Here is a 27,511-nt window from a genome sequence, read left to right on the forward strand (position 1 = left end):
CCATCTGCTCTCCCCACCCCTGGCGGCGGTGCCCGCGGGCTCCCGGCGCGGCCAGCCGGGCGGACCTGAGCTGGTCTTTTCTGCATAACAAAAGCGCCCCCTCCTCCCGCCGCCCCGCGCCGCCCCCACCTAGGCTTCCCGCGGCCGCCCGGGCCCGCGTCCGCGGCAGGAATTGGCTCCCGGGCCGCGAGGTTTCCAGGTACCCGGAAGGGGGAGGGGGCCCGGCGGCCACAATTGGGCGGGTGCGGCCGAAACGCGCGGCCAGGAGCGCCAAGACGCGGGGGCGCGGCGAGCTCCGGCCTTGGCGGCCCGCGATTGGCCGGGCCCGCTCCCCCGGCCGCCGCTGATTGGTGGATTCTGAAATTCGGTCTCTAGGCGCCAGAGGAGGTGTTTTAGCGGGGACCGCGGGCCAGGGCTGCAGCCACGCTCAGGGGCCGGGGCGCTGGGGCAGCCTGGTGGCCTCGGGGTCCCCGCTGGCGCTTGGCGCGCGGAACCGGGGTCTGCACGCCTCCTTCTCCCCACCCGATGTCGCCGCCCGGATGCTGATCGCCTCGCCCTGCTGATCGCACGCGGGTGTGGGGCTGTGGAGGTCCCCCAGGAGGCAGGAAACACCCTTTGCAAAGCGGGAGTAAGTAGCGTGCAGCCCCGGCGCCGGCGGAGAGGCGGGAATTTGGGGGGAAGGCGACCTCTCCCTCGCTCCCTGGCTGCCAGTTTGCCCCTTCTGCCATCCTCGGCTGGAGGGGAGTCTTGCATGCATTTCTTCCTACGGCCTGTCTGGGGAGGAGACTTGCCCTTCGACACGATTGGGGGTTCATGGAAGAGTTTATCTTTGGGGGGTCTGCTCGGAGGCCGGGGACGGGGCTGCGCCAAGTGCTGGGTGGGTTTGGTCTAGCGATCAGGTTTCCTTCTACCCCCTCAAAGCCGAATTCCTTCCAGTTCTTTGCGCCAAAATTAACTGACCTAGGAGACCCTGTATTTGCTGACAGATTTGCCCTACACATTCTGAATCGGTAACTTAATTTTGCCCTGTTGCTTTGCTCAAAAAAACTTATTAATTTTGTCGATTTTTTTTTTTTTCTCTCTCCAGGTTTTCAGTATTGCTAAACACATTTTAGGTGTTTGTGTTCATTCATGTGCTATTTAGGGGGAGTTGGGGGTGACTACACTCTTAGTAAATTGCCAAGATTTAGGGAGGGGAAGTTCATGTTCACGAGCAAGAAATGGATATTGTTGTTCGAGAAGAACAGAGCCCAATTGTAAAATCATGTTCTAATAATGTACATTGTGTATTGCAGATGGAGGTAAATTGTTTAACACTAAAAGACCTGATCAACCCCAGGCAACCCAGACTAGATTTTGCAATTGAAGATGGGGAAAATGCACAAAAGGTAAGCACCCTTAAATACCTTTAACTCTTATTTATGATGATGTCTAATTGAGTGAACTGTTCCATCATGCCACTGGTGTTTGATGTATAAACAATTTTGATGAGCAGCATAGAACTGTATTTTTTATAAAATGGAGGCAACTAAAACCATATTGTTCATATTCTCAGTCATTGTGCAGTAGAATGAGGCTAGGTTTGAAGTAATGTTGGAAACAATTTATATGAATCAAAAATATATTGGACACTGCAATCAGAAGTTTATAATACTTATAGTTGAGACTGGAATTGCATAATAATTTTTTTGAATGTTAAACCTCAATTCCCATGAAAAGACCATCATTTTTGCGATAAGTGCTCAATTATTAAAATCCTACAAAATGTTCTTGACACCAACGAACCAGCTCCCACAGGTTGTTTCAGTAACTCACGAGTATGGCCTGTGAGACTCCCATATAGGGAGATATGGACCTTAAGACAACGAGCATAGTCCTTGAATATTTTACAGTGTTATGGTCAGTTTTGCACTGAGTCATCCTCTCCCTTTTTTGTGCCCCTTGTGATTTTAAGACCATGGTGTTATCTTCACAGAACATTACAAAAGGAAACTGGCTGTAGCAATGTCTAAACTATCACAGCACCCACATCAGCACAGTTGTGCTCCCAGCCAGTACCCTACCGGAAAGGTGTAATAATAGCTTGTTAGTAGCGAATGTCTACACATTTTTGGCAGAGACAAGTAGATATAACAAACCCGATTAGAAACTCAGAATGCCAATCTGTGCCCAGCAGCTTCCTTGGTCACTGAACTTATCTGCATTTCTGCTCTTATTTTTAGTTTTAAACTGCCTGTTTATGAAGCACCTGTTATGTGGCCCTTTGAAGAATACTTGACAACTTTTAATTTTGGATAGGAATGAAATGTTTATACTTTTCCAAGGAGGGTTTTTTCTTTTCCCTAACATTGAATTTATTTTTGTTAAGGAAAGAATATTCTAATTTTAAAGATGACTTTTGAAAAAATTACCTTGTGGGGATGAAAATGTGCAGACTTTTAAAGTATATAGACAGAGTTTAATCTTTAGGCGTTTCAGAACAAAACTTTTTGTTTACCTTTATAATTTGGATGGAACCACCTGGAAAGTATGTGTATACATTTATATAAAACCTAAGTCAGCGTCTACTTCTTTCCTTCTGGGTCAAGTGCCTTTAACAAGGGCACTTCTACCCTACTTAGCATCAGTAAGTGCCGTGTTCAGCTAAGCTTTCACGTTTTTAATGGGTCTGGAGAGAAAATCGAATGATTCAAAAGAAATTGGGTACGTGGTTAAAATGTTTGAAATACAGTATACAAGCAGGTCTTATTTCACCTCTTGAAGAGAAGACAAGGGATGAGAGAGCAGAGATAGCAATGGCTGTGGTGTGGTAACATACACTGGAATACACAACATAAACAATGGCTGTGGTGTGGTAACATACACTTAGTGGCTGTGGTGTGGTAACATACACTTGAAGTATGTGATCTTATACCGCTAAATCATATACAGTGTTATAAACTAATGCAATCTCAATATAAATAAATAAGTTATGGGGATGAAACAAAAAAAAACTTCATTTAGGATAGTGGTGATTTTGTACAGCAATGCAAATAGACTTACTGCCACAAATTATACAACCAAAAATGGTTAAAATGGTTAATTTTATGAAGTTTGTCTCTCTTTCACATTGCTCTGAAGCAAAGAAAGGTGAACATAGGATTTGGAGTCAGAAATCTGGATTTGATTCCTACTCTTCCATTTAGTAGCTGTGTAATCTCAGACATAGATATTTATTCAGTTTTTCAGCAACTATTTATGTCACAGATGCTGGGGCCTCAGTGGTCTAATAAGTCTCCTAACCTCTCTAAGCCTGTTTTTTTCTCACATATTGGAGCTAATAAGTAGCGCTTCCCTCTGGGTTTTTGTAAAGCACTCAGCAACACACAACTGTTCACACTATACTTAGTTGAACTGATAGCCCAAAGATGAATATGATGCAGGCCCTGCTCTGAGTTACCTGAGAAATATTCAGGATGTCAGGTGTAAAACTAACCAACTATACTATGATTTAGTAAGTGCTGTAGGGAGAGCCGGAGGCAGGACGGCCCAAGAGCACCTGTTTTGGTGGCAGAAACAACTTGATTTCCCCACCAGCCTGGGATGCCGAGGGTGGCAAGCTGGCAATAGGGAGGGAGATGTCCCTTCTCCCCTACCCCAGTTCCCACTTCTCCACCAGCTCTGGAGCTAGCAGAATAGAGAAGGAAGAAATAAATTCATGGGGCGTTCTTAAAGCATCAGGAAGCTTCACATGGAGGCAGTAGTTAAGGATGTTTAACATTTAACTTATGAGGAAAAAAAGAGGGAAGATGGATGTTGTAGGCATAAGAAAGAACATGAGGTGTGAGGATACAAGAAATGTTTGAAATATCCAGAGTGGCCAGAAATGGAATTGTGAGTTGTTTCTGAAATCTCTTTGAGGGATATCTGGAATAGTGCCCTTTGAGTCAGTTGGTATTTAGAGGCTTTTTCTTGACTGTCTTTACTTTGTTCAAGATCTATAAGTACTATATATTATGCATGTATCTTCTTTCCACGCATGGAGAAACTTTTTGCATGCATGAAGGTGTTTTCGTCTTCATTACCCAAATTTGCTCTGCTATGTTGTGGGATTATAAACATGACTCTCCTCTTAAGTTGTTTACAGTGCATTTGGGAATGATAGAAGTAGAAAATGATGATTTGGAATAAATTAAAAAATAAGGGGTTAGCTTTGGGAAGGCTCTTTGAACGAGATGACACGAGCTACAGCTTGAAGGAATAAATACCAAGATATATGTAGATAAAGAGGATGGGAATTAGTAAAGAAGTAGAAATGAACATGGTATATTTGAGGACAGTGTCTATACTTAGTGGGTATTTCTTTGAAGGTCATTTATCTCCCTGGGGAGCAGTTGAAAAAGAAGAGTTTCAAATTCAATGGGATATATTTGCTCCTGTGTTCATTGCAGCACTATTTACAATAGTAAAGTTATAGAAAAACAACTTAAGTGCTCCAAAGACAGATGAGTGGACTAGAAAGATGTGGTGTGTATGCACAATAGAATACTATTCAGCCATAAAAAAGATAAACTCTTGCTGTTTTCTACTGAATGGAAATAGAGGGAATGATCCTAAGTGCAATAGGTCAGAAAGAGAAAGACAAATACTGGATGTATCACTTATATGTGAAATACAGAGAAACAAAACAAAGGGTCAGATGAAAACAAACTGGTAACAAACTCTAGAAATCTGACTGTAGAACTCGGGCTACCAGAGGAGGTGAGGAAGAAAGGAGAGTGAAGTGTTGAGGGGGCATGATGGACTATGGTGGAGAGCTATAAGTGACTTAGTGGCTGTGGTGTGGTAACATCCACTTGAAGTATGTGATCTTATACCTCTAAATCATATACAATGTTGTAAACTAATGCTATCTCAATATAAATAAATAAGTTAGGGGGATGAAGTAAAAAAAAAACCTTCACTTAGGATAGTGGTTCAGCAATGCAAATAGAATTACTGCCACAAATTACACAACCAAAATGGTTAAATGGTTAATTTTATCTTATATATATTTTACCACAATTTTAAAAAACATTCTTTTTTGTCCACAGCACTACAATGACAACTCTTGCAAATTACTCAGTCTCTCAGACCCTCTCTGCAGTGGCAAAGGAGAATAAGTCTACCTACTTTTTAAAGTTGTTAGAGGGATTAAGAGTAAAATTTCAGAAGTCCCCAGAAATGCCTCACTAGGTGATTTCAGTGTTGTGTGAAGGTCAAGATTGTAATTACACAAACCTAGATGGCACAGCCTATTACAACACCTAGGCTGTGTGGTGTGCAGCCTGTTGGGGCCACTGTCATCTATGCAGTCTGTCATTGACCAAAACATCATTAGTGACACATGATTCTGCACCTGAGATATATATAGGTAAATAAATATTTATGTGCAGGAGGCAGCTGGTTCCCTTATTTTGGAATTGATGGAACATCCTAGCCACATATAAACTTGGGAATTATCAACATATGAATGTTTAAAAACCTTGGGTCAGCTACCCCAAAGAACAAATTGAGAGGCGAGGGCTTAGGTTTATAAGAATGGAAAAAGGAACCAATAAGAGGGAACAGAGGAGTAGGAAGAGAACAAAAAGACAGAGTGCTATCTCAGCAGTGCTGAGCATTTTACAGAGCAAAACATAGTCAGTAGTGTTAATCATTGCAGACAGGTCAAGGGAGATAGTTTGCCATTGACATGGTAACTGAGAGGCAACTAAGTGAATCTAATTGTGGTTTGAGAATCTCCTGGGAAATTGTGGGGGGCACCCTCAGTGTGGATTACTAATTCTAGAAAGTGTACTATGAAGGGGACAAAGTTGTTAGTCAATCTCTAGAAGGACACACTTCCTAACATGTCGCCATTTTTTTTTTTTTAAGATTTATTTATTTATACATACAAGACCTGGGGTACAGGCCAGAGATGCGGGGGTTGAGAGGATTCACCAGAGATAAAGTGGGGAACAGAACAGGCAGACTGACTGAAATACACTGCCGAGGGGAGTAGCGGGCGAGCCAGGAGAAGTCTGCTGCGCTGTGTGGGCAGCTCCCTGGCCGGCGAGGGATCGAACTCGTGCTGCAGAGGCTGCAGACAGCTTCATAGGTTGTGTCTTAACCCCCATGCGCCACCAGGGAGGCCCCCTAACATGTCGTCTTTGAGACTTAAACAATAGGTAGGGTTTCAATGGGCAAAGTTTAGCTGGTGATGGCATTAAAAACAAGGTGATGTCAGCAACAGCTTAGACATGATGAAGAGCAAAGCAGGTTGAAGAAAAGCCAGTGTGGAATGTATGGGCAAAATGTTGGATATGCATGAGAGAACTTGGAAAGAACTCATCAGAATATTGCTAAGGGCCTTGACAAGACCAATGACTGACTGTGTTATCTGAAGTAACGTGATCAAAGTTACATCTGAGACAGAAACAGAAGTAGAACCTAGTCCTTAGTCTTGTAGCTATGAATTCCTTTCTATGGACATAGAGAGCATGGTCATGATGCTAATAAAATTAATAGTAATAAGGAACATGTGCATAACACTTACCTTACAAACTGCTTTCACCTTCATTATTTGATCTGATCCTAATAGCCTCCTATGACAAGTCAAGGTACATTACTTCATTTGCATATGAGAACTGGAGAACCTGTTCATGGGTTATGTTCTCGAGGCTCTCCCTAACTGAGGAGTGATTTCCAAGGGTTTCCAACTTAGATTTCATGGCAAGCAGATCTGACTGGAAGTCTAGTGTACTTGTTCCTTTAGGGAGTGCTTTGGGGGTTGATTCTTAGGAAGGGGAAAGGGAAGGGAGCAGAATAGGAGAAAAGAAAAGACAGAGCTGAGTTTAGTCTCAGCAGAAGGCTGACTTTATCCTAAGGGGAGTTCTAGGATCACCTCTGGAAGTAGTTTTGAGTTGGGACAAAAGGGTCAGGCATTTACATGTCAGTGCTACTTCTACCAGCTCTTAAGTAAGCACAGGCTTCCTGGAAGTGATGTGATTCCTCTTCAACCAAGCCAAGAAAAGGCTTTCTGGGGACATTACTTCCAACAGCTAGGGGAATGAGTCATTCATTCCTGAAGAGATCTGGGTGCATCCCAGTGTTTACTGCACAGTTAGGCGGCCTTGCTGGAAAGCCCTGGAGATAGTCTGAACTCCTTATTTGGGGATCAGGAAACTTGGACCCAAACATAATGAACAGCTTGTCCGGTATCAGAAAGATATAAAATAGAAAGAAAACCAGGATTCCAAATTCTCATTGCCTTCCCTTCCCCATTGTGTTACAAAGTGTCAGGATTGGGGGGATAGACAGCTGAGTGGGCCAGAGTGTAGCTAGACTACAGTTGACCTGCCCACTGGAGACCTCAGAAAACAATTTGCATGGCATAGTTTTCTTTTCATGTAGAGGATCAGATACAGCCATAACCTACCAGGTAACCTAACTCCCCTCCTACTTTAAGAGTTACTTAAATTACAGTGAGCTATAGATCAAAGTATAGGAGGAAATAATCCCTCAGAATTGCTCCCTCAGTAACAAAAAAGTAAGAACTCATCTTCCCTGTAATTATAGAGACAATGGAGGCACTTGGGAAGGAGAGTGTTCTCTCTTCTACTTTAGCAAGCTTTGACCACACCCTCTTCCATGAGGATACCTTTTGAAGTAGCTGGTAACCAAGGTACAGTGTTCTCCAAGCACCTACAAGGAGCAAGGCATTGTACTAAAAACTGAAGAGAGACACATGAACTTGCTCCCTGGCTTCTTTAAGTGCCCAGTCTCACTAAGGAGATACGACACACACCCAGGAAATTAAATAGCAGTACAGTGTGCTATATTATTAACTCCAAGCGCCTGAATAAATGGTAATAGAGAACGGGAAAGGTATAATAACTAAGTTTTATTGCATGGACACTATATGCCAGGAACTAGTCTCATACTCCTTAAAGTTGGTATTTTTATGAATGACATAGTGAAGAGGAGAAACTTGCCCACAATCACATGTTTGAAAGGCAGCAGAAGCAGGTAAGCTGGCCTCAGAGTGTGTGCAGACCTATTTCCCATACTGACTCTTCATCGATGCTAGTGGATATCAGTGCTCTGCTGGGTATCTTTTGTTGGAGCTCTGAAAAGACACATTCCCATGTTATACCAGTAAAACTCATTTCCCTGGATCCTCATCTGAAAATGATCCCCAGTCTTAGAACCTTCCCCATGTGGAGTTTTTCTGGTGGTGGTTCGTAGAGTTTTGGTTGGCTTCCAAACTGGTCCTTTCACTTAGAGATTCTTTTCCTTTGCTTCTCTGGTCAAGTCAGCACATAGCTCCAACGATTTCACATTGCAGCTGGTTAGAGTAATTGTAATTCAGTGATTTGCCACCTCGGGCTCCAGATGTCTTCCTGGTATCTTTTAAAGTCATGACTGAGTTGTGGCTTCCTGCCCTACTTGTTCCTAGGTGAGAGAATAGTGAGTCAGGAGCAGGAGCCAGAGGGCAGGAACTCTGCTGCACTTGCAATCTTGTCTTCCACAAAGAACAGGATATAGGTATTTGGAAATTCAAATCCCTGGTCATTCACCATGGGTAATTTGAGAAGCATGCTTTGCGGGGATAATATTGATAGCTCCAGCATAAATGTGACATTTTGTTCGATGCTCTTCCATTAATTCCTGCTACAAATTGGTGAACATTAGAACTGGAGAACTACAGAGCGGAATGCTCTTCACTAGTTAGTATGAACTTGTAAATAGTGTTTTTAAAAATATGGATGGTTGGGCCTCCTGGTGGCTCAGTGGTTAAAGACAGCACTAACAAGCTATCACCAGCCACTACAGCATGAGTTCGACCCCCGGCTGGCCAGGGAGCAACCCACGTGGCACAGCAGACCTCACCTATCTGGCCCACTGCTCCCCTCAGCAGTGTGTTTCATTCAGTCTGCCTGTTCTGCTCCCCACTCTCTCTGGTGAATCCTCTCACTCCCCGCACCTCTGGCTTACACCCCAGTACTTACATGCATAAATAAATAAATCTTTAAAAAAAAATGGATGGCACTTAGAAGCAATATGGTTCAATTTACTCATCATCCTCAACTATTTCAAGAATCCAACAGAGATACACTCATGACTTCTTTCAGAGATGCTATGAAAAATAAGTTTAATGAGTAGCATATTATCATCAGTTTGTCACTGGAGCCACTCTTTAATTCCCAGGAATCCTTCTGATTTTGACTAGCCCTTTACTGATATTTTCCAGATATGGTCTGTGTGATTGCCATGTCTTGGTGAATGGCAGAAATAAAGTATAGTCTTAGCTGATAATGGTCTGTTCTCACTTGTGCTAAAAGGTCTCTTTCCTTAAATAGGAAAATATATTTGTTGATCGATCAAGGATGACCCCGAAGACTCCAATAAAAAATGAACCAATTGATTTATCGAAGCAAAAAATTTTCACTCCAGAAAGAAATCCCATCACTCCAGTTAAGCTTGTTGACAGACAGCAGGTGGAACCGTGGACGCCTACCGCTAACCTGAAGATGCTCATTAGTGCTGCCAGCCCAGACATCAGAGACCGGGAGAAGAAAAAGGAACTGTTCAGACCCATCGAGAACAAGGATGATGCGTTTACAGACTCTCTGCAGGTAAACAGGCTAAGCTTTTTGAGAATTTTAAAAATTTTACTTGATTATTGAAAGGTCATAGGCTTCTCAATTTTCCAGTTATTTTTGAACCAAAAACAGTACTAAATAACTGTATCTCATTTGTCATAATGAATGCTTTCTTTTCTTTATGATAGTTCCTTGACAGCAAATTTGAAAATGATATTTTTAAGCAATATTTGATAATTTTAATATATTGAAGAAATTTGAATTTTTTAATCCATTTTTAAGTGCTGTTGTGAATTATAATTTTGTTCCAAGTTTAAGGGTACTATTAATCTAAATATTTTTAACTTCTGAAATTTTATTATCCTCATATATGTTCAGTTCCTTCGTTTTGGGCTTTAAACTTAAATCATCTTTAAATTATCTGACCTTGGTGAACCAGCTGCTGAATAAGCAGCATAATTATTCTCTTTTAAATAGTTCATAGTCAATAATTTTAATTCTTCTATTAAAACTCTTCCCCAGATTTGCTAAGGAAAGTTACTCAGAGATGAGTATTATTTTTCCTCCATTTGGCTGATTTTTTAAGCTATACATATTGCCAAAATTAAGAATTTGAAAAAGAAGTGAAAAAGATGTCCTGTATCACAGCTTGAAATTAGTAGAACACAATGAATTGAATCTGCAGTATATTCATTGCAGTGATACAACTGATTCTTTCATGTAACTAAATACACAGTATGCAGTTTTGAGAGTAGTTCCTAAGCCAGAAAAATTTCACAATTTCTCTTTTCTAAGTCTGAATCATTCTTTGACTTCCTTTCTGTTTTATATTTGATGTGGAAGGCACAGGGACTTGGTTTCAGAGGTCTTAGGTTCAAATCAGTAGATAGCTCAAGGTTTTTAAATCTCTGCACCTCTGTAAATAGTGTGGTACCTGCCCTGGTCCCATTAGAGTTACAAGAATCAATCAAATCAAATTTGTATTTTGTTGTCCAAACTATGTTAATATTAGTTGCTTTTCTATTTTTTTGATAAAAATCAGCAACAGGAAAATCACCCAATGGGAAACTGCTAGTGACCTCTTTCACTTCTTGAGAAGGGAACACTATCAATAACTTTCTTTGGCAGAACAAGTTGTTTAATTTGCACCTAAAACAATTCAATTTTTGTTTTCCTACTCAAACATTACAGGGATATTTTTAATTGATCAGTCATGAGCCATGTTCCCTCCTCCTCGGAAGTAAATGCCTAAAATTTGAGTGGTCTTAAAACAACCTTTTAATATCTTTTTGAAATTGATTCTTTATTACCATTTAATGGAATATCTGGTTATATAAAATATACTTATCATATATGTAAGGTCTTTTAATAGTCATAAATCTACCTCCCAACCCCCAAACCAGAACAATACTACTAATTACATCTGCCTCCACCACAGAGTAACTTTCCTGAATTTATATTTATCAATTCCTTGCTATTTTTAAATCACTCTGTCACACATGTGTGTGTTCCTATATATTACTTAGATCTTTTGAATTTTAAACTTTTGTAAAATTAAAATTACGTAGTTTCTGGATCTTACTTTTTCAATAAATTTAGACCTTTAAGATTCACCTGGGTTCTTCCATATAATCCTCCCATTTTTCCAATGTTGTATAATATTCCATTGCATAACTATATAGCCATGTATCACTTAACTTTTTAGTCAACTACCTATTACATACATGTGATAACCCCAAAAGACTGTACCATTTAGATTTGTGTGATTGTACTCTCTGATATTTGCATAACCACAGAATCGCCTAATGATGCAGGACTCAGAATATATCTTCATTCCTAAACAACACCAAACTGTACTATGATTTATTTATCTATTTTCCTGTTTAAAGCCATTTGGATTATTTCCAATTCAGATCAATAGGGCCTATGCTTGCTCCCATCTCCTGGGGTGCATATCCAGGAGTTCTCAAAGTGTGGTCCAGGGACCTTAAAGTCCCTGAAACTCTTTGAGAGGGTCAAGGAAGTAAAAACAATTTTCATAATAATATATAGTTAAATATTTGCTCTTGAACTCTGAATATACATGAGTTTTCTAGTGGCTCCATGATGTGACTATTGTAACAAATACAAAAGCAAACATGACAATCCTGCTGTGCTCTGTTAAAGCAGACACAAAGAGATTTGGAAATTATATAAAACACTGTCCCGTTTTTACTAATCACTTAAGTGTCTCAGTTTTACTTTCTAATACATTAAATTATGATAGATAAAAATCCACGAAAACAAAAACCAGAAAGTTCTGTGGGGGCCTCAGAAGTTCTTAAGACTATATAGGGATCCTGTGGCCAGAAAATTTGAGAACTGCTGTTCTTGGGTCTATACCTTGTTGTGGAACTGCTAGGTTATTATATATGCAGATGATCGCAAGATAATACTAAATTGCTTTTCCACTTGCTATTTGCTTTCTCTAGTGCGGTGGATGTGTATAAATGTGTATAAACATGTAAGAATCCTCTATGACACTGGAAATGTGGAATGTATTAATTTCTGCCAATCTACAGGATGTGCAGTTACATTATTTATTTACTTGACTACTAAGGAAGTTAAGCTTCTTTTCACATGTTTACTGACTTATATGTATTACCTTTCAATTGGATACTTTTATGTTGCTTCTTGAAATTAATTTTCCCTGTGCCATTTTTTTTTTTTTTTAAATTTATTTATTTATTTTTATTATTTATGCAAGCACTGGGTACAGTCAGAAGCGCAGGAGGGTGAGAGAATTCACCAGAGCCAGAACGGGGAGCAGAGCAGGCAGAAGGACCGAAGTACACTGCTGAGGGGAGCAGTGGGCGGCAGGAGAGGTCTGTGAGCCATGTGAGACCCTCCTCCGGTGGCCGGGGAGCAGCCGGGGATCGAACCGGTGCTACCGAGGCTGCAGGCAGCTTCGCAACCCAGCGCTCAACCGCTGCGCCACCGGGGAGGCCCCCCTGTGCCATTTTTTCAGGCTTTCCTTTGCCCCCAAATTGACAATGTTACCTCTGTCACATGGCCTCTTCTTTACTCTCTGTTCCTCTATATATACTTTTTTTTTTTTTTAAGATTTATTTATTTATACATACAAGCACTGGGTACAGTCAGAAGCGCGGGAGGGTGAGAGAATTCACCAGAGCCAGAGCAGGGATCAGAGCAGGCATAAGGACGGAAGTACACTGCTGAGGGGAGCAGCAGGCGGCAGGAGAGGTCTGCACGCCATGTGGGACCCTCCTCCAGTGGCCTGGGAGCAGCCGGGGATCGAACCGGCGCCGCAGAGGCTGCGGGCAGCCTTGCAACCCAGCGCAGATTAATATGAGAAGAATTAATTTCCTTATGGTACTGAGTCTTCCTATCTATGAAGATAATATATTTCTCTACATTTTGAGATATAAATGTTAGAATTTTAAGCAAATAGATTTTTGTTAGACTTGTACCTAAAAATTTTATTGGTTTACAAATGATATATTTTCAATTTATGTTGTTACTATTGTATAGCCGATTTTCTAAAATATATTGTCTCTTCTTTCCAGTTACCTTACTAAATTGTCATTATTTTTAATAAGTTGTGTGAGATTTTATTGAGGTTTTTCATGTAAACAGTCAAGTGTTCTAACAAAGGGAAAATTTTTATTTTTTTTCTTCCTAATCTCTGTGCCTCAGTTTCTTTTTCTTCTCTTCATGCACTGGCTAGGATTTACAATATGATATATAGAAAAGGAAAAGTGATAAGAACATCCTTATCACTTTCCTGAGCTTAAGGGAATGCTTCCAAGATTTTCCCATTAAGACAGATGTTTGCCCTTGGGATTTTATGAATACACTTTATTCAAGAAGTTCTCCATTCCTAGTTTTCAAAAGCATTCTTGAAAATCATGAATGGGTGTTAAATTTATCAAATACTTTATCTGAAGCTATTGAGATAATCATATCACTTTTCTGCTTGAATGTGTTCATTGAAAAGCCTTTTATTTTTTCAGACTAGAATTGAGCCCTTTTCAAATGTGGGTTGATGAGACAAGGACACTAGTTTATTGTAATTACAGAAAGCGAGAATAAGATTTATCTGCCCTTGTTCAGTTCCATCAATCCTTAGTCAATTGTAAAAAATAAAGCAGTTTGATGACACAATGCAGGCCAGTGCATCTCGAAGTTCTCGTGTCAATAAGCATCACCCAAGATCTTATAAAAGGACAGATTCAGACCTATCAGTTCTGAGATTTTACTTCTTTAACAAGCTCCTGATGATGCTGATCAGCAGTCCAACATGTACACTAATGGCAAGAACGTAGCTACCTGTAATGACTGCATTTTTCATTTTTAAAGCTTTTAACCAGTAGAATCAACTTCAAGTTGCAAAAGAGAACTCAATATAGAGGGAACAATAGCTAAAACGTTAAGAAAATTAGATTAAGGTGTATATTTTAACCAGAATCTAGGATGCTGTGAATTGGGATGCCCCCTCCCACCCCAATGAATTGGTTGTCCCAGTACTGCCCATTGCAGTCTCTTATTTGGATTAACTGTGACATCTCCCCTCCCTTCTGTCTGCCCTCTGTAGCTTGATGTTGGGGACAGTGCTGTGGATGAATTTGAAAAGCAAAGGCCAAGCAGAAAACAGAAAAGTTTAGGACTCCTGTGCCAGAAGTTTCTAGCTCGCTATCCAAGTTATCCCTTGTCAACTGAGAAAACTACCATCTCCCTAGATGAAGTTGCTGTCAGTCTTGGTATGTATAATCAGATTACCTGCAGTTACAGTCGGAAACTGACTTCCTCATACAGAACGAAGACTTCAGATAGCCTCTTTTCTTAAATAAAGAGTGGACACTTCAAAAACATGAGGACAGAGGAGTAGGTAGAGCTTCCTTCTGTTATCATCAAATTCCTCATTGTTATGCATAAGATTCCAGTGAGCTGTCTAGGCCTAAGGGTCCAATAAAAATATTGACAATGAAAATATTTTACAAAAGACTCAAATTGCAAGTGAATACCTCAAATTTTAGTTTCATCTAATATCAGACAGACTCAAAAATATTAGGAATAGCCTGCTGTTTATTTTTAAGAATACATCTAAGAGTTCAGAACTGGTATTATTTCTGTTGACTTAAATCAAGATTCAAGAGCAAGAGCATTATGTATACTGTGATATTAACAGCAAGCCTATGAGACTAGAGAAAGCACATCTAGCCATAAGTCAAACAGGTAAACTTTAAAACAGAAAAACACATGTGTTTTATGGCATGGTCTATATAATGTATAGTGCTGTAGGGGCTGTCCATAAGCTGCTTCAGAATAGAGACCCCTAGTGGGCTTGGATTGCTATTGGTTTCAGGAGGAAAATAATGTTAACACAATGTTGAAGCAGAAATCATAATGAATTGAAGGTTTCAGGATATCCCCTTGAAAAGCAAGGAGGTTTTACATACAGAAAGAAGAAGTCCCAAAGAAATCAGCTAAATAGGTTTTATGGTAGATTATATTTTCAGTTCATTTATTAGTTCTATTTCTTCCTGTCACTCAGAGATATGTACCCCAGTAGATGATTGTCAGTGTGGATTATATAAACAGATGGTTTAAAAGATTTTAGTTGCTAGAAACTGAGATAATGATGAATCAGTGGGCTGTGATGGAAGAAAGATTATCGGCTCAGCTTTGGGTCTGACAGGGCTGTATTTGAAACCTATCTCTCCAGTTTACAGACTAAGAACTCTTAAAAATTATATAACTTCTCTTATCTATAACAGATACAGTAGTACCTACCTTGCAGAAACTTAGCAAACTTGGGGATAATGGCAGTAGCATGCCTAACTCAGGGCCTGGCATAGGTTACTCTTAATTATTAGGTGGAATAGTTTCTTCTTGCTCTTACTAGACCTGTCACCCCTTCCACAGGTTGTCCTGTCAACCTTTATAGTTAGGAGGGGAGGAGTAGTGTGTTCTGATTGGGAAGCCATCTTGGAATTCAGAAGCAGAACATGGTGTTTGGCATCAGTGGGAATGAATCAAGAAGGTGAAAGTGACCCAGGTGGATGGAAAACGCTTGATGTGACCCCAGTTGAGGCATAGGGTCCTGGGAACGAGTCTTATAGAGGATTAAGGTTAAGCAGCAATCATGTAGGGTCCTTCTCATTGGGGTTCATGAAACCAGTTCCCGTCAGGGACCTTGCACTGTTACCAATGTAAAGATAAAGAATTACATGTGAGAAGGCTATTTTACAGCTCCAAGAAGGACAGAAAAGTGAACTCCTACTTTCAATGGGTGCAGATCCTCTGCTATGATTGCCTGGAGCAGAACTTCATAGATTTTTGCAACAGCTTCCTACTACCATATGCTTACCCATGGGCTCCCTTCCTGGGAGTAAATTCAGTGGTGATCTTCTCTTGTGGTTAAATCTAAAATTCTGCTATATCTCAGGTCATAGCCATAAGAACATATTTGAACAAAGGATGTATAGAGCATGCACACTGCATTTTTCTGAGATTCTGGCTTCATGTAGATTTGACTTGGATATTATTGACAAGAATATACAGACTCCTTCTGAATCACATGCGATGCTGTAAACCAGTGTTACTTCAATTTTAAAAAAAAAGAATATAAGAATGGGAATGACTTTAGTACATGGAAAATAGCACCAACTGGGAAACTACTGGGCTGAGAGATGTTCTGGATAAGCTCCATCCAGGACTAAGGAAAACATGGTAACAACTGGGTAAATCCTTGAGGGCATAACTAATGCCATGACTAAGATTAATAGGATTGACTTCATACAAAAGAAAAAGTGAGTGCCAGAGAAAACCTTCCAGACAGAGCAAGCCACAGGGAAACCTGCAGGTTTTCAGATTTGTGAAATGTTACTTCTAGTACAGCAGCCAATGGACAGTTCAGCTCAGTCCATATTGAAGAAGTGAGTGATTATCCTACGTTGGCTTTACATTGACTTTTGTCAACACCACCAACTAAGCATCCATTATTGCATATTAAGCATTGTCATCCTTCCCAAATGGTCAGGATCTTCCTTTGTTTTTCCTTTTTGGCCTGTCTAGCCACTAGATGGAGATGTAACAGCTGGTATCTAATACAAAATAACAAAACAGCAGGGCATATGGCTGGCCTTGGGGTGTCTCAGTTGCATTCACATGACATTTCTAATGGGAAGGTTTATAAAATGTTATACTCTAAACAAGATGTGTTAATATCTGAAAACAGACTGGAATAAAGTACCAGGCAGATCTGGATAAGGGGCTGCTGACTGCCCCTGCCAGCACCTTCCAGCAGGCATCTGGCATGGAAGCCTGAGCTTCTGCGGGTGAGGAACCTTTCAGGGTCATGAGCCAAAAAGTTCTGATTGACTGTGAAGTGCCTCTTCATGCATGTGACAGAACGTCCTCTCAGCTCCAGAGGTCTCATTGTCATTTGGTTGATTTCTCATGTTAAATCTTTGAAGGACCAAAGCTAAATTCACTGAGTCTGCCTTGATAATGTAACAGCTCCCGGCAGTTGAATGAAAGGGTATTTCTGTAGCTGGGCTGGTTTTCTGGAAGGTGCCTGGAGGCTTTGTTATGGATACATGAGAGCAAAAGGAGCCACTGGATTCTGAAAGCCTAAGAGCCTGTTGCACAACAGGATGAGTAACAGATGGAGATATTTTAAATCTACTGTGACCTATCATGCTAGCAGGGACTTTAGTATCTTCAGTGCTGTGCAGGAAGTATTTTCAAAATAATATGCACACTGAAGCTAAAGCCACACCTATTAGACACCCTTTGTATTTATGGTCACAGATAATCCTCTTCACTTTACGAGATAAACACTAAGGCACAGAAAGGTTAAGTAGCTCCCAAGATCACCCAACTAGTAAGGGATAGAGCAGGGATTCAAATCCAGGCAGTATGACCTCAAAATCTCTACACTGAGCCATGTAAATATTTTTGGCATATTCGCTAGACAGCTCATAAGCCAAGCTGGTTGGAGAGTGTAGGAGAACATGGTAGGAAAATAATGAACATCAGGATCAGCCTGAATTCTGTATAGGTCTTTGTGCTTCATCCCTGGACAGTTTGGCAGGACATGGTAAATGGGAGTACAGTGGTTGCTGTGATGAGCAAAAGGATTCTTAGGTTGTCCCAGGCCTATATATAGCTTCCTTCAGCAACCTGAGAATGGCACCCGAGCTCTTGACTCATGAGTTTCCCGTACAAACCAGGAAACAAACCCCCTCACTTTTCCTTCCTGGGCTATTATGAGAATTAACAAGGTAATTTTTTTTTACATCATTCAAACTCCAGGAAAGGGTAGTATTGCCCAATAGCAAGGTATCAGTTATTGAACACAGTTTATAGTCTGCATCATTAAGAATACAAGTCAGAATCAACCATCCAGTATTCATCAAGCATTATACATCCTGTGACTTGGGGTGTTCAGTCCCACCAGTTTTAACACGCTGAAATATTTTTATGTGTTTTTGACTGACAGGTCTAAAGAAAATACATGCTACTGTCTATATGGTACAAATGCAAAGAGCATCCATCTCTAGGTGGATGTTTTATCCTAGCCCTATATCTTATTGAGGGCTAGATCCTGAGAAGAACAAAAATTAAGTTCTGCAGTTCTGCTTGCATTCTTTTTTTTTTTTAAAGATTTATTTGTTTATGCATACAAGAATGGGAGCACAGGCCAGAGGTGCGGGGGGTGAGAGGATTCACCAGAGACAGAATAGAGAACCGAACAGGCAGATTGACCGAAGTACAATGCTGAGAGGAGTAGCAGGTGAGACAAGAGAGGTCTACTGCACCATGTGGGTTGCTCCCTGGCAGTCAGGGATCGAACTTGTGCTGCAGAGTCTACAGTTAATGTCATAGATTGCATCTTAACCCCTTGCGCCACCATGGAGGCCCTGCGTGCATTCTTAAAGGTTGAATTTCTTGGGTATCAAGTAGTTGACAGACATGGTCCAGGTCCTCAAGGAATTTGTACTCAAAAATATTCATATGCATGACTGTTGGTTTCTGTTTTTCAAACAGGTGTTGAAAGGAGACGTATTTATGATATTGTAAATGTGCTGGAGTCACTGCACCTGGTCAGCCGGGTAGCCAAGAATCAGTATGGCTGGCATGGACGTCATAGCCTTCCCAAAACCCTGAGGAACCTCCAGAGACTAGGAGAGGAGCAGAAATATGAAGAGCAGATGGCACACCTTCAACAGAAAGAGCTAGACCTGATGGATTATAAATTTGAAGAACGTAAAAAAGATGGCTATCTAGAATCCCAAGATCAACAGCTACTGGAGTTCTCTGAACCTGACTATCCCTCTTGTGAGTACACTGTAACCACATGTAGTGGTAAAAAGAGGAGTGATAGTCCCTTCTGAAGAGTGATCTGATATTAGCGAAGATGTCATCTCAGCATGATGCTAAGCTAGGAAGCACCAGATTGACAACTCTGGAAGGAAATGTCCTCTTATCCTCTCTGGTGAAGAAAAGGAGACAGATGGCTCCCCACCTGGGCTGCCCACTTGATGTCACCTAAAGCCTTATCTGGTGGCTGTGCACTTGTAATTTGGTGTGCTTGGACCATAAGATGGCTAACGATGCTCCTGTTTTAGACTGACAGCCCCATACTGTCTGTTTGAGTCTTTAAGGAAAACATACTTATGAAAGAAGTTATTTTGTTTGACGAAATTAATTTTTTAAATTATATTGGAATCAATTCTTAGTAAAGAACTTTGTTCACAGAAAATGTTGATTAGAAAGAAAGCAACACAATCCTGCTTTCATTTGATATTGTTTTTTTACTTATATCTACATTGTTCCCCTCCCAACTCATACTTATTCTCCTAAGTTTTAATAAGGATCTTCATCATTCCCATTCTGCTCCCATTGCTGAGATGATAAAATACAAGTGGACCTGCCTCATTCCTTTTAATTCCACCCGTGAGCCAATTCTTATACTAATAACCAAAGGAGACAGCCATCTGTTGGGGATAATTTGCCTGCCATCCACACAAAGCACATTTAATCAGTGTCTCCTATTTACTTTTGGCTTATTTCTTCACCTATTTCTGAAAATAAATGTAAGGGGTGGGTGCTTATTATGTACAGGGCATATTCTAGATATTGTGGACACATAAATAAAGACTCAAGTCCTTGCCTTTGAAGGAAGAGCTGATAGTCACAAAACAATTAGTGATTCCGACCCTACCTATCCTTTTATCCTTCTACATTAATCTTTTCAAAATGTTGATTCAGGAAACCTGCCTCATGGAGTCTACTCTATAAAACATGAATGTAAGCCATTAATAGTGATTTAAAATATGCATTCCAGAGTTCGTGCCTACCAGAGGGGCGTTTTATGAGCCACAAGAAAATCCATGCTAGTTCTTTATGAGCCAACTTTTGTGATGTGTGTCCAGTTGACTCCTGCCTATAACAAAACTGATTTTTCCATCTGCTGGCAGAGTGAGTTAGTTCTGGAAAACTATAAGCATAGTCTTTCTTGTGGTAAATTCTATGTGTTGATGCTTTCATTTTATTTCTTTTTAGCATCTGCAAATAGTAGAAAAGACAAGTCTCTGAGAATTATGAGCCAGAAGTTTGTCATGCTCTTCCTTGTCTCCAAAACCAAGATTGTTACCCTTGATGTGGCTGCCAAAATACTGATAGAAGAAAGCCAAGATACTCCAGACCATAGCAAATTTAAAAGTAAGCATCTTCACCTAAACCCTCTTATCAGCACAAAAAGGGTGGGATTTCATGTGTTCATGTTTCCTGACTCAGAAAAAAAGAATGTTTTTTGGTTTGTTTGTGTGTGTGTTTGTGTGTGAGAGAAGTAAAGTTCTCCCTACAGTCATAATAAAGGTATTCTTGGTGTTGTGAGAGGTAAGTTAGTCACATACTAGCTTTCCTGTTAAAATTCTGTTAGGTATCTTTTTCCCAGCAGTTACAGTCTCCAGGGGAAGGATTCATTTCCCACCAATGCAGGTCAGGGAGGGTGTGAGGTACATTGCATTTCTCTTTAGTATTTCTGCATCCACAATGGAATGTCTGAGTTTTCTTTCCCCTTTTTTCCTCGCCCCCCTGCATACTCTTCTGATGGGTGGAGATGAAAGTTGTCTGCAGGTAAGAACCAGAGGAATGGCCAGGGTAGGGGAGGGGTGGTGGGACTTGGCTGCTGAACAAGGAAAGCATGTCCGGGTTTCACATCGAGCACATATTCCTTTTTGCTCAAGCACAGATTCCAGCCAAATGCCTTCTGCTGCTGCTAGCCCTTTCAAGCCCTAGGAAGCCACGAGCTCAGCATTCTCTCACTTGTTTTATTTCCAACTGGAATTATAATCACACTGTGGGAGAAATGACTAGAAAAAGTCCAGCTCTATCAGGACTGGGAAGAAAATTGCATCAGGGGTGAATGCTTGATGTTTCTGGATGATAATCAGAGCTCCTTTGCTTGATCTCAGCCCTGAGGTCAAGTGGGTTTCCTACCTGTAAATCCAGTTCTTGAACAGAAATTACTTTTTTGGCATCGTTGTCCTGCCTGTTTAATGTGTTATCTGAATTTCTCCTTCAACACATGCATTTTCAAATGACTCTCCCAAACCTTGTAAAATTCAGGGATTGTCCATCTCCACTTCTCCCCCAGGATATCAGGTGAAGAACAACGTGGCTTTGGCACAGTCGTGGCTCATAACCTTGAGCATGAGACACCCTGTGCACCCAGGAGTGCAACCTCATAGGAGGCTTTAGAGAATCCCTGTCATTTTCACAGGCCAGCTGCCTGGCAGAGCTGTTGCCACGACCTCCTGCTGGGAGAAACTGGGGCAAGCTTTTTGATGTGCCACATCTCAGAATTACATTTGCTAAGCCTTTAATTAAAACCCTCCCTTGGTGTGTTTGCCATATCAGTGCTTCCTGCTTGTCACTAGGTGCCTCTTGTAAGAGGTGTGAAGTTGCAGAACTGGATGGACACACTGACCTTCCCTTGATGTGATCAGATACATAAATCCTGGGTGATTGCATGACAGAGCCATTTGTCTATTTATCCCAACCCGCTGCTTTCAAATTGAGGTTTACAGGGTGGCCAAGAAAAGTGACCTGTCATATAAACTAAAACGTAATGGTGTTATGGTCGGCATGACCATAATTGTGTTTTATATCTTCAAGCAAAGGTACGACGCCTCTATGACATAGCCAATGTTCTGACCAGCTTGGCCCTGATAAAGAAAGTGCATGTAACAGAAGAACGAGGCCGTAAACCTGCCTTCAAATGGATCGGGCCTGTGGACTTCAGTTCTAGTGGTAAGGCGGCGTCGTTTAGCTAGGGACCTGTTTTATTTAAAATCCTCCATTCCTTTTCTAAATCATACATCTAGTCCATGTGAAGTTGATCTCCATTTCCCACAACCCATGTCGCATTCAAACAGGCCAGTGATGTCACTCTTGGAACAACAAACATTAGTCTCCAAATGATATGTGCTAGTTGGCTCATACACAATTTCTGTAACTATTAAATTATAGCTCTTCAGTGTTTTTTATTTTGTTCTGAAGTTTTTTCCTGGAGATTTAAAAAAGATACTTCTTATGAACTTTGGCTATTTCTACATTAAAAACATTGTTTTTCTTGGAAATTTCAGATAATGTAAAAATTATAGCATTTTCTATCATAAGACTGGTATGTGCTAAGATGACTTCTAAGTATAGTGTGGATGTCATGAACATCATTTTTTTTATAATTGATCTAAAAGGTTGCAACTATCATAATTTTACTAAACCAGAGCAGAAGAAAATGTTATTTTCTACTTATTTCACAGATAACATCTGAGCAATTGGGGACTAGATCTTATTGCACCAACTACTTTACATATAGCTATGCTGCCTGGGAAAAAGGCATTAAAGTTATTTTAAAATTATCTTTCCAGTTGTGGTGTCAGTGATATAAATTCCTGCCATTTAACCCAAGCATATCACAGATATAGCTCTCTATCTCCCTAACACATTATTCACTTAGGATCTAGCTGAAAGCACTTAAAATCAAGTATAACTAATTCAATCCAGTAAGTACTTAATGTGGACTGCACTGCACATGATTACTATACTAAATGCTGTAAGAGATTTAAAGACGTATATGACGCAGTCCCTGACTGCACGAAATATACATAGGTCTTCATTTACTGTCATGGATTGGCTCATGGAAACTGCAGCTTTTCTTTTTTAATTTTTAATTTTTTATATATTTTTTACATCATTGTTCATTTTTAAACAATGTTTACTTCCCCCTCCCAAGTGCAGTCCCCATAGAGTTTCCTTCACCAGTGCACCTGTGCACCATCACCTCAGTCCCCTGTGTTCCTCCCTCCCTCCCTCTGATCTCTCTCCCTCCTCCTCCCCTGTAGGATGTCTCTGGTTTATAATTGTCTGTTTGTTTTTGTTTTGTTGTGTTTTGTATTGTTACTATTTTTTTCCCCTGATGTCTTATTTGGGTCCCCTATATTCCTGCTATAAGTGAAACCATCTGATATTTTTCTTTTTCCTTCTGACTTATTTCACTGAGCATAATTCCTTCCAGCTCCATCCATGTTGCTGCAAATGGCATGAGTTTATCTTTTTGATTGCTGAATAGTATTCCATTGTGTATATATACCCAATCTTCTTGATCTAGTTTTGGGCATCTGGGTTGTTTCCAGGTTTTACCTATTATAAATAGTGCTGCAATAAACATAGGGGTACAGGTATTCTTTTGAATCAATGTTTCCACGTCCTTTTGGGTAGATTTTCTAGGAGTGGAATTGCTGGGTCATATGGTAGCTCCATTTTTAGTAGACCAAGGAACGTCCAGACAGCTTTCCATAGCGGTTGGACCAGGAAACTGCAACTTTAAGTGGCATGTAATGAAACCAGAGTCTCTAAAAATGTTATTTCTTTCAGCATGAGCTGGGATTTTTTTTTTTCCTCATTGACACTATAAAGAAATGACATCATTCGAGGACCTGCCGCACAACTTGGCCACTGTCTATTTCTCTGCCTTTGGCTTCTCCTACTCCTACCTATAAAGCCCTCTTCTCTTTTTCAACATTAAAATATTCTATTCAACCTTCAAGATCTGGCTCAAAGGTCATCTCCATCATGATGTTTACACTTGTCATCCAGAGCAGCACATCTCATCTGCATTATTGCGGTATCAGTTGTACTTAGTGATGTTGAGAGTATTTCCTTGTACCTGCTCTACACACCTGAGTCCAGATGCTATCAGTACCTTACTTACTTTGGTTGGTCAATGAACTTCTATTGAAGATGTATCACTAGAATTTGAAAATTAGCTAATAGTTAAGCACTACACCTGGTGGTACTGGCCCTGTAGAAATGCAGAGAGAATATGGGGTGTTCTGATGCGCTGTTGTGTTGTGGAGTGATGGAGAGCTTTTTAGTTGAAGAAATATACTTAAGAACGAATCTAACTAGAGTTAGAGAGATCTTAGGATAGAAAATAAGGACAAAATGCGATTGATTGGCATCACAGACTGGAAAGCCTCAAATGTTGGGCCATGAAATTTATACTTTATGTAACAGAAGTGACAAGGGGTATTTAGGTCAATTAAAAAAGAAGAGGGATTTAACCGTGGTGTAGAGAAATCAAGTTCCTATTTGCATAAAATTGGGGAGAGCTTTGATCTGACTGGGAAAGAGGCCTTAGACCAAGGTTAGGAACTTGCTTTCTCTATTCTTCAAATACACGGTTCTCTGAATTCCCTAGTTCCATTAACAATACTGTCATCATCAACGCAGCAATGCAATTTGGAACATCAAATCACCTTTGATTCCTTAAGTCACTCTCCCCCCTCACCTCTTGTTTGATAAGCAGTTTAAACTTCTTTTTCCTCTCCACCATCATCACTCAGTTTATGCATGAGTTTTCTTTTTAACAGCTCTGTAGAAGTAGCGTTGACATAATAAAGTTATAATTTGATAAACTTTGCATTGTCTGTGAAATAATCACCACAATCAAGATATTAACCTATCACCTCCAAAGTCTCCCCCTGTTCCTTTGTAATTCTCCTTCCCTCCCCCAACCCACATCCCTGGGACAAATACTGACCTACTTTCTCTCACTCTAGATTTGCTTGTATTTTCTAAACATTTCTATAAACAAATCACATACGCAATGCTTATTATTCTCAGGTTCCATATTTGCAAATTCACCTCATTAAAATTGGTAACTCCAGAATCATACTGCATACTCCAGACATTTTCTCATTCATGGACATGCCAAGTGGTGAAAAATTTTAGTGGTCAATGTACATGTTCCCAGCTGAAGTTGAACAAGGCAGTGTGCTCTTCCTTCTTGTCTCAGCTCTCAGCCCATAAACAAGTATCCTTTTAATCGTCTTTGTAGTGCCATATTTTCATATTTTTGCACTTTGTAATGGTGATTTTGTGATTTGAAATGGTCCCTGACTGTTTCATTTGGTAGAATTCACATGATTCATCTGTGTGAGATTTTAACAACAGATTCCATTTCTTAATCATTAATAGGTATAGGACTATTCAGGCTCTTTTTTAGTTCCTTTCTCCTACTTCAATTTAATTTGTTCTTTTTCATTTTTCTTAATGTAGAAATGGGTGTCATTAATTTGAGAACTTTTCTTCCTCTACAAACTGCTTTTTTCTCTACCCCCCACAAAATTTTATATGTGTGTTTGTTTTCATTGTCTTCCAATTCAAAATATTTTGCAAATTCCCTTTTGATTTCTTCTTTGGTCCACAAGTTATTTAGATATGTTTTATGTACTAATTATAATTGCAGATTTATCTCTCATTTTGAAGTTCTATCAAGTTTTACTTTATGTAATTGAAGCTATCATTAGGTGCACAGAACATTTAGAATATATCTTTATATCTTTTTAAAGAAATGACCTTTTCTTATTATAAAATAAAGTCTACTTTATCTGATAGTGATAATATAGTCATTTTATCTTTCTTTTCATTAGTTAGCATAGTACATATGTTCATCCTTTTAAACTATTTTAAATGAGATTCTGGTAGACAGTATATAATTGAGGGTTTTTAAAATATCTCATGTGACAATTTCTGTTTAATTGGGTTGTTTAGACTGTTTGCATTTAATGTGATTATTGATATATTTGTATTGTAGTCCTTATTTTGCTATTTGTCTTCTCTTTTCGTCTGCTCATTCTTTGTTTTTACTTTTTCCTTCCTTTGGATGTTTTTGTTTTCGTTTTATTTCCTTTACTGGCTATTAGCTGTAACTTTTTTATATTTAATCCTTTATTTCCTATGTTATTGATTTCATTTATTTTTTCATTTTTAATTGAGTTAATAGATACCTTCATCAGGTATTACTGCCATAGTGCACCTACCACCAACTCACCCATATTCCATTAGCTGTAATTATTTATGTGTTATTTAATGGTTGCTTCAGGAGTTATGGTTTGAACCTTTATGATAAGTTATAACAGTCTGCCTTCAAGTAACATTATACTAATTTTATATAAGAACTTTATAATAGCATACTTTCATTTCTCCCTGCCTGACCTTTGTAGTTGTTGTCAAACACTGCTGCTCTGTTATAAATGCCATAATGCAATTAATTATTACTTTTGCTTAAAAGACTGACTTGCATTTTGAAGATGTTTTAATAAGATTGATAACTACCCATGTCATAACTATTTCCAGTGTTCATTCCTTTTTCTAAATGTAAGTTTCCATCTGATTTTTCTGCTGCTTGATGGACTTTAACATTTCTCATAGTTAATATCTTCCAATGATGAATTCCTCCAGCTGTTGTATGTCTGAAACTGTCTTTATTTTGCCTTTGTTTTTTGAAGATAATTCCTCTTGGTAAGAAGTCTAGGTTGAAGGTTTTTCCTTTCAGTGCTTTGAAGATGTTGCTCCACAGTCTTGTTTTATATATGTTGTCCAGTACATTTAGTTTCAGGGATATGAGTAAATACCATCCCTGTGACTGTCTTGACTCGTTTTCTTCTTTTTGAGGCTGTAATTTCTGACTTTCTAAAAAGAACATTTATTGGTTTTTTGTTATAGCAAAATCATACAGGTGATTTTCTTCTACAGTTTTTGAATTTTAGAAAATGTAAGTGTAGAGGAAACTTTCAGTTTATTGTTAGTTTTATAATTAAGTTACGCATTCTTGAGCTTAGTAAAAATAGCACAGATGAACAGGGTAGAAATGACAATCTGAGCAACAGGGACTATTTCTACATAGAAATAAAGAAATATATTAAGGCCTGGCTGTATATAGAAAGTTCTATCCCGACTTCATATAGGCTCCTGTAAGCTTAAAATGGGTCTCCAAGTTCCAGGCTTCTGTTCTCACTGATCTGCATTGATCTCCTGGTATTTCAACCATGAGGCTTCTGCTGACCTTATTCCTTTGGTCACTTAGTAACTGAGCCTCCTACTGCATAAGAAAGAAATAATAAAGCATAGTAGAAATACAGATCTTTGTGTTCGTTGTCCTAGAGCTGTGGCATAAGAGGCTGATCTCAGTTAATGTTAAAGTCTGAAAATATGCATGTTGGGCTAAGCATGATTGGGTTTTCTTTTGATATTCTCTACCCAAAGAAAGCATCTGAAATGTCAGGTCCGTTCTAATTTGGGTTGAAGAACATCTTGCTTTACTTTTGTTGCATTCCAGATAATTTTAGAATATATGGATTCAATCTCACTTTATAGTTAATCCACTAACTTTCAAAAAAGATTAGTACATCGAAATAAATTGGGGTTTGAGACAAGGCTCATAAAAATCATTTGATTGTCTCAGTTTTTAATTTACAGTGTAGTTCCATTACAATTATAGGTTCTCAAAGCCATATCTTTAAAAAGTTAAAATTATCCTGAATTAT

The 27,511-nt window shown here is 39.5% G+C and overlaps 1 protein-coding gene across 1 annotated transcript in view; it reads left to right on the top strand.

Annotated features, from left to right (window-relative positions):
• The first annotated feature begins 439 nt into the window (after window positions 1–439).
• Window positions 440–27,511, top strand: part of E2F7 (E2F transcription factor 7) — a 39,287-nt gene continuing 12,215 nt past the window's right edge. The window contains exons 1-7 of the mRNA XM_037513941.2: window positions 440–628; window positions 1,296–1,388; window positions 9,363–9,638; window positions 14,200–14,365; window positions 18,660–18,950; window positions 20,178–20,336; window positions 21,795–21,929. Of these exons, the coding sequence (XP_037369838.1) occupies window positions 1,296–1,388; window positions 9,363–9,638; window positions 14,200–14,365; window positions 18,660–18,950; window positions 20,178–20,336; window positions 21,795–21,929 (1,120 nt within the window). The 5' untranslated portion in view covers window positions 440–628. The remainder of the gene's footprint in view (window positions 629–1,295; window positions 1,389–9,362; window positions 9,639–14,199; window positions 14,366–18,659; window positions 18,951–20,177; window positions 20,337–21,794; window positions 21,930–27,511) is intronic.

This window comes from Talpa occidentalis, unplaced genomic scaffold, assembly GCF_014898055.3.
Source record: "Talpa occidentalis isolate TD23 unplaced genomic scaffold, MPIMG_talOcc4v2.1 talOcc4.16, whole genome shotgun sequence".
Taxonomy (NCBI): Eukaryota; Metazoa; Chordata; class Mammalia; order Eulipotyphla; family Talpidae; genus Talpa; species Talpa occidentalis.